The 11,665-nt window shown below is 27.3% G+C and overlaps 1 protein-coding gene across 2 annotated transcripts; it reads left to right on the top strand.

Moving 5' to 3' along the window:
* The first annotated feature begins 296 nt into the window (after positions 1 to 296).
* On the top strand, positions 297 to 5,687 carry LOC113858817 (probable disease resistance protein At5g66900). 2 transcript variants are annotated; one of them, XM_027491578.1, is made up of 6 exons: positions 297 to 554; positions 724 to 1,363; positions 2,231 to 2,631; positions 3,367 to 3,713; positions 4,238 to 4,446; positions 4,534 to 5,687. In XM_027491578.1, the coding sequence occupies exons 2-6, from the start codon at positions 739 to 741 to the stop codon at positions 5,358 to 5,360; spliced, it is 2,409 nt and encodes an 802-aa protein (XP_027347379.1). In that variant the 5' UTR covers positions 297 to 554; positions 724 to 738; the 3' UTR covers positions 5,361 to 5,687. The 2 variants fall into 2 exon arrangements, with proteins under 2 accessions (XP_027347379.1, XP_027347380.1); XM_027491579.1 differs by having other exon boundaries at positions 409 to 1,363; positions 4,534 to 5,686.
* The last annotated feature ends 5,978 nt before the right edge of the window (positions 5,688 to 11,665 follow it).

The raw sequence follows: 11,665 nt of genomic DNA, 5'->3' as shown, positions 1-11,665 counted from the left end.
ACATTGCCAATATCAATGGGGATTAGGAACGTCAAAACAAGGTTTTTTAGGAAATAATATATATGTCGACGCATTATTTTTCAGATGTGAATAAAGAATAAGCACAATTTTTTTGACAAGGTCTTATTTATTTAATCTCTGAGCATATGAAGTGTGAACATTCAAACGCCGGTGTACCTTAATATCTGTCCATGTGAACATTAATTGTTGAAATTATAGTTGACCATACTGACCAAACCAAACAGCAACTTGAACAAAAAGCTTTCAAAGTGAATCATTTATTAAAGAAAACTTCAATATTAGTTAGACATAAGGGGACCAGGCGCTCAATTTGCTGTAGAAGAACTCGTCAATAGGGAAAAATGAAAAATAAAAACATATAAATCCAAATCTAAAATCAATGTTATTGAGATTAAGCAACCTATTCAGTGATCATTTTCTATATTCCCTGTTTGGGGTGAGAACAACAACAGTGGGAATTGAAGCTGGAATCGGATTCTCCAACTTAGCTGCGTCTAGTTAGGAAAGAATCTTTTACAGTTTACAGCATTTTGGTTTGTATTTTCTGCCCTCTCTGTTATTTTCCCACAAACTTCGATGTTTGACTTTGCTTTATAGTAACCATCGTTTTATGTAGCTAAGCCTGTGTTTGTTTGACTCAAACTCACTCACCAGCTTTTAGATCAAGGTTCCTAATCTTCGGTTTCTTTGATTAATATTCAGTTGTGGGCAGTACTCATGGCTGCGGTTGCAGATGCTGTTATTGGAAAATTGGTGGATGAACTGTTGAGTTCTGTTTTGGAAATGAAGGAAAGAGCTAAGAAATTCAGACCCACCTTGGAACTCTTGGAGAAAACCCTGAAAAGATTAGAAAAATTGGTTAAGCAAATAGATGAGTTTAACCGGCAACTGGATCGGCCGGCGGAGGAGACACAGAAGCTGGTGGACCAGATGAAGAATGGGAAGGAGCTTGTTCTGAAGTGCAATCAAGTCCAGTGGTGGAATTGTTGTTATCAGGCCAATTACCAAGAGGAGCTTGAAGCATTGGATGAGGATATTAAAAGGTTCTTTAGTTTAGATATGCAAGCTCAAATACAAAGGGATGGCTTGGAGACCTTGGTGGCGGTGAGAGAGCTTCGTGAGGAAATTAGAATTGTTGTTCCCAGAAGACTTGAATTAAGGGGCTTGTGTTCGCCTCCTGAACCCCCTCTTTTCACTGTTGGGTTGGATGATCCTTTGATGGATTTGAAGTTCAAGTTGCTGAGGGAGCAGGTTAGTGTCTCCGTTCTCACTGTTACCGGACCAGGAGGTTCGGGCAAATCTACGTTAGCCAAAATGTTTTGTTCCGATCAGAAAGTCAAAGGTATCAATTCCTAACTTCTATCTATCTCACCATCCTTTCATTACTGTGACTGTTGAAATTAAATCAAAATGTTTCGTTTCTAATGAAACATTTCGTGTCCTTACTCTAATTGCAATGCTGTGCTGCTCATGGGTTGAAGTTACGGCTGTTGGAGAGATTACTACGTTTAGTTGTAGTTAATATACATAGCTCAGGCAACGGCAATCCTATTTTGTAGTAACGATTTTTTTTCTCGGAAAATGTTACAAACGAATTTTCGCCTGATCCGAGACACATAAATACCTGAAAGGAGAAAAATATATTTTTAAAAGATTTTATTAACCTTAAGAAAGATAAGAAACTAATAATAATAAAATTTTATTAAAAAGATATTTATTATATTTTTATAATTTCAATATAATAATTGTATATATTTTTAATAATTTTTTTTTATTTTTAAATACTTAAATTCAGCCCTTCTCTTTAAAAAGTAAATTATTTTTGTGTGTAATTAGTACTTGATAATTTTTTCTCAAATGACTGTTGCATTAGCTTTGATCATATTTCACTTTAAATTTAATTTTTAAATTAAAATGATATATTTGAAAGGGTATAATTCTAATCGTTAATTAAAAAGTTATTTATTAAAATTTTAATGATTTTATGATTTGTTATGTAAGTATGTAAATGTATTTTATCATAATAGAATTATAGTTAAGAGTCAAATCGTACCACCTTTCTGCAATAACAGCTTTCGAAAGACCTTTGCTCAAAGTAGTTGTAGAAAAACATAATTTACTTGCTTTGTTATTTGGTTATTTTTGTGTGTAATAGTAGAAGAAGATGCTCTTGAGTTTGCAAACCTCTAAACGTGTAAAATATGGTTAGGTAAATTTAAGGAAAATATCTTCTTCATCACATTTGGGAAAACGCCCAAGTGGATTACCATAGTGCAAAGGCTGTTCAAACACAACGGTTATGACGTGCCAGAGTTTCAAAGTGATGAAGATGCGATTAACCAATTGGAGCATTTGCTAAAAGAAATTGGTAAAAGCCCAATACTGCTGGTCCTAGATGATGTTTGGCCCGAATCAGTGTCTCTTGTAGACAATTTTGTGTTCCAAATCCCAAACTACATTATTTTGGTGACATCAAGATTCGCCATTGCTAGATTTGGCCCTCCATACACTTTGAAACCCCTTGATGATGTTCATGCTATAAATCTATTTCGCCACGAAGCATCCTTGAATCAAAGCAGCTCTGAAATCCCCGATTATGTTATCAATGAGGTACTTTCTATTACCCTTTTATATTAAAATTAAAATCTACATAGCTAGTTTTAATTTCTAGTGTGTTTTGTAAACTCTGGCATGCAAGGCAAAGTGGATTCAGGACACTCAGGCGATTGTTTTACGACACACTGGTGCTGTTATATGAAATGTTTGAATCCGTCTCTCTTGAAATTTGATATATTTTCACAAATTTTGATAACACTAAGCCAATTTATTAAGAGTTTATAACATTAATTTATGTCAATTTTCAACAAATAAAAGTTATTTTTATTGAAAACAAATATTTTATTACATTAAAATAGAAAAGTAGTCATTAAAATTTTTATATTTTAATAACATTGTTTTTTTAATTATATTAATAAGACTAAATTAATAATATTAAATATCAAGGGACAAATAAACACAAAATGACTTTTACAATTTTAGTTGTTCCTTTATTGTTTAAATATACTTTTGAAATGCATATTATTGCTATTAGTATTATTAACAGCACATGCAAAATTAATTTAAAAAAATAACATCATTGAATTTTCTTATGTCCTGTAGAATTCTTCCGTAAGGAATAGTTATGGGTTCTTCTCCTTCTCTTTTATCTATATAATAAAAAGAAATCACCAAAAAAATTAGTATAAAGCCATGTTGTCACCTTTCAATTATGATAATTTTTCAAAATAACATAGCCACCTTATTTACAATTTATTATTTTATTAACTTGGACTAAATATATTGCAGATAGTGAAAGGGTGCAGTGGTTCTCCCTTGGCACTTAGAGTAAGTGGAAGAACCTTAAGTCATCAAAAACCGGCGGTGTGGCACAATAGGGCGAAGAAATTGGCGACGGGTCAATCAATTCTTGACACTAATAACGATGTGCTTACTTCTCTGCAAAAAAGCTTCGATGTCTTAGATCCTAAGGTCACTGAGTGTTTTAGGGACTTAAGCTTATTTCCTGAAGCCCAAAGGATCGCTGCTGCAGCCCTTGTTGATATGTGGTCACTACGTGATGAAGATGACGCTAGTTCAATGGATAAAATCAATGAACTAGCCAATCAGAACATGGCTGATATCCTTGTCACCAGGTATGCCCAATACTTCTTTATTGATTTGATATGTTGTGTAGTGTAATATTCTTTTAACTTTTAAGGTTATTTTGAATTTGTTAAATATCTCTGCATGCATGGCAACAAGAAAGAGACAGCTATAACTTGAGATTAAGTTTATGCTCAATTATAATTTCTAGGTTCTTCAAACATAAAATTCTGCCTTTTATATTCCCCATCATCCAAAAAGTCTCTTCGGACTTGAAAAGTGAGCAATGCATAGGTTTTAAACGTTTATCAAATTTTAAGATGCTTTAAAGTAACAAAAGACGATACAACAAAATTTGTTTGGAGGGCATTTTAATATTATTCTTGATCTTATGATTGGTTGTGCTTTAGGCAAATTACTTAGTTTTAATCCCTTGCAGCTACACTTGAAAATTTGCAATAACTTCATATATATAAAGCGAAATTCGAACATTCTTGAAAAGATTATTGATACTTTCTCTTGTAACTATTTTTTTTATTCATTTTAAAGCAACTAATATCTTTCTATTTATCAGGAATGTTGAAGGTGGCACAATTGAGTACAATAACCACTATGTCACACAACATGGTCTTCTTCGAGATCTAGCTATACTTCAAACAAGCCAGGAGCCAACAGAGAAGAGGAATAGACTAATTATTGACATAAGTGGAAACAATCTTCCATCATGGTGGACTAAACAGAATGAGCATCACATTGCAGCCCGCATATTATCCATATCAACTGGTTTGTTCATTTTTCTGTCGGCATGCACATAGTGATACACAAGTTGTGAGAGGGTACACATTCACTAAATATTTAATTTTTTTGCAGATGAAGCGTTCGCTTCAGAATGGTGCAACTTGCAGCCAACTGAAGTTGAGGTTCTAGTGTTGAACATTCGACAAAAGAAGTTCACACTACCTATGTTCATGAAGAAAATGAATAAATTAGAAGTATTGATAATCACAAATTATGACTTCTATCGCGCTGACTTAGAGAATTTCGAACTACTTGATTGTCTATCTGATCTTAAACGAATCAGGTTAGAGAGGGTTTCAATTCCTTTCCTCAGCAAGACCGGAGTGCAATTAAAGAATCTCCAAAAGTTTTCATTTTTTATGTGCAATGTGAATGAAGCATTCAAAAATAGAAGTGTTCAAATTTCAGATGTGCTGCCAAATTTGGAGGAAATAAACATTGACTACTGTGATATGGTGGAATTGCCAGCGGGGCTCTCTAATATTGTTTCCTTAAAGAAGATTAGTATCACAAACTGCCATAAGCTTTCTGCACTTCCTAAAGGAATTGAAAATTTGGTCAATTTGGAATCACTAAGGCTTACTTCCTGTACTAGTTTAGTAGAGTTGCCAGACTCAACCACAAGCCTTCATAAACTGAAATTTCTTGACATCTCTGATTGCATAAGCCTTAGTAAGTTACCTGAGAACATGGGGAAGTTAAGTAATTTAGAAAGGGTCAATTGCAGAGGTTGCTCAAGATTAAGTGACTTGCCATACTCAATCACAGATCTTGGAGGCTTAAGAGATGTGATATGTGATGAAGAGAGGGCTGCACTATGGGCACCTTTCAAAGACATGCTTAGCGATCTAAGGCTAGAGGTGGTCCAAGTTGATTTCAACTTAAATTGGCTTCAATAATTTGCATTCTTACACTTGTGTTTGGCAATTCAATCCTGAGGAAACAGAATAAGAGTAAAAACTGTGAAGGTAAATAAAAGTAGCTTGTGCATTATTGTTTGGTTGTGTTGTATTTATTCTGAGAAGCAAAATTGTATCGTTCGAAATTACCATGAGTTTGTGGCCTAGTTTACAATTTTGAAGCGATTGTTTTTGTAACAGTAAAGTTCTTTACTTAATTTGTTATAACGAGTGGAACGGAATGGTATATAATATATAATGAAAATAAACAAAGTTTCCACATATTATTTGAAAATTGAATGATATAATAAATGGAAATTTACAGTGCATTACTGAGTATTTTATTTTTATGAAAAGGATTGGAATGCTAAAAAGTATAAATTTATTATTTTCATATTGTAAAATAAATCTGTCGCAACAACCGAACCATGACGGGATGGCAATTAAATATTAAAAAATATAATTAATTGTTTTAAAAAATAAGGAGTCACATAATCTTATTAAGAAAAAAATTTGAAAAAAATTCAATCAAAATATAGATCTTTGAAACTAAATTTTGGATTCAGAACTCATTTAAACGAAGGGAAAATGTTGGACATTTGTTAAAAAGAATCATATTTTAATTAATCATACAACAAATAATTAACTTTTTCCTTTAGAGTTGTAATGGGTTATATCACTTCTTATACTCTAAATTTATTTTTAATAAAATGTTAATGTTTAACTAAAAATAATAATAATTAACTTTGAAAATATTTGTTTTACTCCGATAAAATGAAGAATAGTATGTAATATTTTATTTGTTTATTTTCTTAAACTCAGAAAAATTTTAAATGTTTCGTTTTTATTATTTTTCATTTCAAAATTAAGGATAAAATTTATTAACAAAGAATTATGTTCTTTCTTTATTTTTTTAATAGAGCAAACAGATTATAAATTTTATTTTTTTATTCTAATTCTAAATAAAAGTATTTATAAAAAAATTTATTCTTTTTAATTTGAAATAGAAGAAGTGAATTTGAAAATATTATTTTGACATTATTTTTAATTTTAAATAGGGTAAATAAATTGTATAAAACTTATTATTTTGCAAATAAGGCATAAATTTTAAAATATTAATTTTGGTTATATTTTTATCATAAATTAAAGAGGAAAATCAATGAAAAGAAATTTTTATTTTCATTTTACCTCAAAATAAAAAAAAATTCAAGAAAATATTTTAGATGAAAATAGTAAGAATATGAAGAAATCATTTAAAAAAATAGATAAAGAATTCAAAAGTTCTATTGGTAAAAAAAAAAAAAAAAGAGGAAAAGATTTGTTGGCTGCAAGAAAAGGATCCTTAGTTACTTGCAAAGAACTAGAGAATTTGAGTTGTTTTATAAAAAGGATGGAAAATATAATTTATTAGAATTTACTGATAATGATTATGCAAGTGACCAAGATGATAGAAAGAGTTTCTAATTATGTGTTTATATTAAAAATAAGTGTCTTTCATAGTCATCTAAGAAGCAACTAGTTATTACTTTGTCAAGAATTGAAAATAAATTTATTGCTATTACACCTATGTGTCAAGCCATTTGTCTAAGAAGAATTCTTGAAGAAATGAATTTCAAACAACTAGGTGCAACCACAATATTTTGTAACAACAATTCAACTTTTAAATTGTCCAAGAATCCGGTATATGGTGCTATACGAAAAAAACAAGCATATACATGTGAAATACTATTTTTAAGGGGATGCAACAATGATAGCACCATTGATGTGCAATACTATTGGAGTGAAGATCAGATAGCTTATATATTCACAAAACTCTCAAAATTTCTTCCTTCTAAATTTTGAAGAAGTTGATTGGATCTGCAACTTGAATTATGTTAAAGTATCTATTGAAAAATTAAACTGAAGCGTTGCAATATTCAGTTTAAGGGAGTGATTATAAAAAAAAAATATTTATCTTTTTACTGACCAAGTGAAGATGAATTTTACTCCACATAATTTAGTAATTTTCTGTTTTAATTATTTTAAGAGTTTAATTTCAGTTTTTAGATTATTCGAAATATCTTTAATTTTATGGTGTATATGTTATGTAATAAGCCTATTTAACGAGCATTAGATTATTCCTTTCCATAAGATAAAGAAACGTATTTCTTATGTTGTGATCTTCGTTACTCTTTTACGTTATTAGATTCATTTCCCTTTTACGTTAATAAATAAATTATGTATAGAGCACACATATATTTTTATTTATGTTTTTTAGTATTGGATCACAAATAAATAAAAACATGCAAAATTAATTTTTCATTACACTAAAGATTTGGCTAAATAATTAAGGAATTGATCATTTATATTTATACCATTTTTATTTTTTATTTTTAATAAATTTTAATTAAAAAGTACGAATAAAATTGAGGGTTCATAACATTAAACATCAGGATTAAAATTATTTGATTTCTTTGTATTCCTTGCCCCTACTCCAATTTCGGTGGAGAAAATGACGAGGATCAAAAGATTTTGCTAATAAGATTAGGTTTAACTCTTATAGTCAACGATTCTCCTTTCGTAAACATGTATTATTATTAGCCGATGGCATGCCCTACCATTGCAAGGATAACCTTCTCTACCTATCCCTAAAATATAGTTGCTGTAACATCTAGTTATAATTTCACCTGTAGAATAAGCCATGATAAAGATAAAATACAAAACAAAAGTTGACAATTTATTCGCCTTATATTTTAGTGATAACATTCAATTATATTAAATAGAAATAAAGAAAAAATCATGCAAATAAGAAAAAATTTATAAAAAATATTTTATTTAAATTAGTAGACATGTCTATCAATTTAATATGATTTATTGAAGTTAAAAATTTAAAATTTAAGTTTAAATTAAAATTGACTAAGATTACATTAATTTTAAAATCTAGTTTGTCATACAAATGTAAAACAAACCTATTTAAATTAACATGATTTGCTATTATTTAAAATTCAATTGAACTTTAAAATTAAATTAATTAAATCTATATAATATTATTTAAGATAAATAAAACAAGGTATTCAGTATAAGAAAAACACAACATTTTAGTTTTATCAAAATATAATATATAAGAAGAGTACTGGTGGGAAAAAGTGTTAAGTGATTTTATTTAATCATGTTTTCATAATGAAATATGATTCAATTGTATAAATATGTTGAAATATAAAATTTAGTTCTAATATCATAATATAATAAATAAAATTCCAAATATATAAATAAACTGAAATAAAAAAAAACCAAATTATGAATTCATTGCCACTCTATTTATGTATGTAGAAATTTTATTTAAACAATTAATTTGACTTAAAATATAATAAAAAACGAAAATACATATAGTTATTATATAAAATATTGAGTTATATTATTATTTTAAAAATATATTCAAATTTAAATTAAGTGTGATATCTATTGCAATTTAAAATATCTATTTAAAAATTGATTGAATTCAGTTATATATCGTTTCATTTTATTTATTTAGTTTTTATTGGACTTATTTACTGTTGAATACATTAGACCCATGCATGACCTTTCTAGTTTAGGATTTCGTTCACGAAAATTCCCAGTAAACTAACCTGATCAGATTATATTTATATTTTTATAATTTATTTATTTATTAGTTTTATTATTTTTTTAACATATTTTATTTGTTTAAATTAAATTATTTAGTCAATAAAAATAACTTAGTCAAATATAATTATATATATATTTGAAATTAAACTGAGAAGTCTAGAAAACAACAACCGAACCATGTGACGGTTTGATAAAATTTAAAAAGTGAAAAACCAATTGGCCAACACGCGCACTTTTAGAGGCAACAAGATGCTTTCACCGGCATTGTTTTGCACCAAACCCAGTTTCCGATGTTCTAGTTTCCGATGTTCTAATCAATAATCAATAGTAAAAAAAGTGTAGTTTTGTTTTTTATTAAGGTTTGGAACACGGAATTTGGTTTTTAAGGTTTTGTAGAAATTGACTAGTTCGCTGGGCTTTAGTTTTGGGTAAATTAAGGTTATGCTTGTTTTGAGTCGGATGAAATTAATAAGATAAAATTGATTTTGTTATAAAATTAACATAAAAGTAGAATAGACGTATAGAGAATATAATTCAAGAAAAAAATCTCAATTTAATTTCATAGATTAAAAATATAAATAAAATATTTTATTTATAAGTCTAAATTAATGGTTTAAGAGTTTTATCACTGTAAGTGTAAATGAAATAAATGATTAAAATTTAAGAAATATGAAAAGTTAAAAAAAATTATACGTTAACTCATAATAATTTATAATATTTTTTCTTAGACGTTCAATATTTGAGAATGTATTTTATAAAATTTTACTAAAAAAATCAACGAGATAAAAATCTAGTAAAAAAATATTATTCTTTAATATGTTATTAGATATTGTTTTATTAAAAAAAAGTACATAACGCAATTAATTCTATTCCGTGTATGAATAATCATTTTTAAGATGATGAAATTTAATTTGTAAATAAATTACTCAAAATTTTTTTTATAGTAATTTTGTAAAAATATCTACTAAATTCTCAAATAAATAAATTTGTTAAATATTTATAATAATTGTTTTTTTTTAATATTATTGGTAAAATAAAATTTTGAAAAAATATATTTTATTCTATCTCCTTTTATGCGCTCTTCTTTTAATTTAGTTATACACACAACAATATGTTCACATATAATTATTGGAGTCATTTTTTTTAAAAATAAATCACAAATTTTTCATACACGTTGAATCACATATCCTAAATAGACACATTCTTAACTTGTCTCATGCAATACTAAAATTTATGCATGATTAGATGACGTAAGCATTATAATTTATTTAAATGGTTGTACTATGACATATAATGAAATAACTTGTTTGTGATCTATCATTATAAGGGTCGAATAAATAACTTGCACCTACATAATTAAGTTGGACTTAAATTCATTTGAGTAAAATAAACCTATATTTATCATACCTTTAAGTTAGCAAAATATGTATTTAACTTCATTTCAATGTCTTTTTATAGGTGAAAAATTATATCGTGCTAATAAATTAACAACGAATGATATATTGTGTTTTATATGACTATCAATATGCATTAGTGCTCTAATTGCACTAAGATAAGGTACTTCATGACTAAGTAGTCCATCCTACTCTTCAGATTTGAAATGATTTTTATTTACATATAGTGACTATACAACCATTGGAATATACAATATATGTGATTTATCCATATAAAATTATTTTAACACATTTATTATATAAGCTTCTTGATATGTAAAAATTTCATTTTTTACATATTTAAGTTATAATCTAAGACAAAACTTCATACTTCTAAGGTCTTTCATCAAAAATTCATTTTTTTTTAAGCAACTCAATTTTTGAAATTTCTTTAGGATTTTAAATGATATTTAAATCATCAATATAAATAACAATTATGAAAAATTTATTTTCAGATCTTTTTATAAAAATACATAAACAAATGAGATGATTTTTATATCCTTCCTCCAATAAATATTTGTTAAAGCAATTATACCACGTGTCTAGATTGCTTCAATTCAATAAATAATTTATACCTTGTTTGGATAATTTTTTTATAATTTTTTCAAAAAGTCCTTATACAAGAAAAGATTAGGTGTAAAAAATAAATAAAATTTTCTCATGAGTTGGAAACAACTTATAATTTATTTTTTTTAAAGTTTTTTTATTTAGCTTCTCAATAATTTGAAGAGATAAGTAGTTTTTGATTTATAAAAAAAAATTATTTTTTATACAAAATTTTTCTTATATAAAGGTGTAACATCCTTAATTTCTTTATTCAAAATAAATAAATTTATAGCGAATAAATAACAAAAAAAAAAAATTGTTCTTATTCATGGATTTAGGAATTGCACAAAAATAAAACTTACACTTTCTTCTCATGAAAGTTTCATAAAATTCTAAAATGTTTAGAATTTTTAAGGAAATAATATGAAACTTTAAAAGTAATAAATAAAACTTAAATTTATATCTAGCAACTTATTTGGTCTATTAAATGCATACAAATTTAGAGTTTTCATTAAGGACATTTCCAAAATATTCTTTATAACCAAAATTTGCTCAAAGATTTAAGTTCTAAAATCTGACATTGAAATTATTTATAAACTTTGGTCAACACAAAATATAATTAGACAAAACAATACAATTTTTTAAATTATCTCAGTCCTTACAAGACAGTCTTTCTTCCAATACCCTTGGATTATGATTCTAGGATGAGGCAAACATCTTTAT

Source organism: Abrus precatorius, unplaced genomic scaffold (genome assembly GCF_003935025.1).
Source record: "Abrus precatorius isolate BTA unplaced genomic scaffold, Abrus_2018 Scaffold2, whole genome shotgun sequence".
Classification (NCBI taxonomy): domain Eukaryota; kingdom Viridiplantae; phylum Streptophyta; class Magnoliopsida; order Fabales; family Fabaceae; genus Abrus; species Abrus precatorius.
This window is presented reverse-complemented; position numbering and strand designations above follow the sequence as displayed.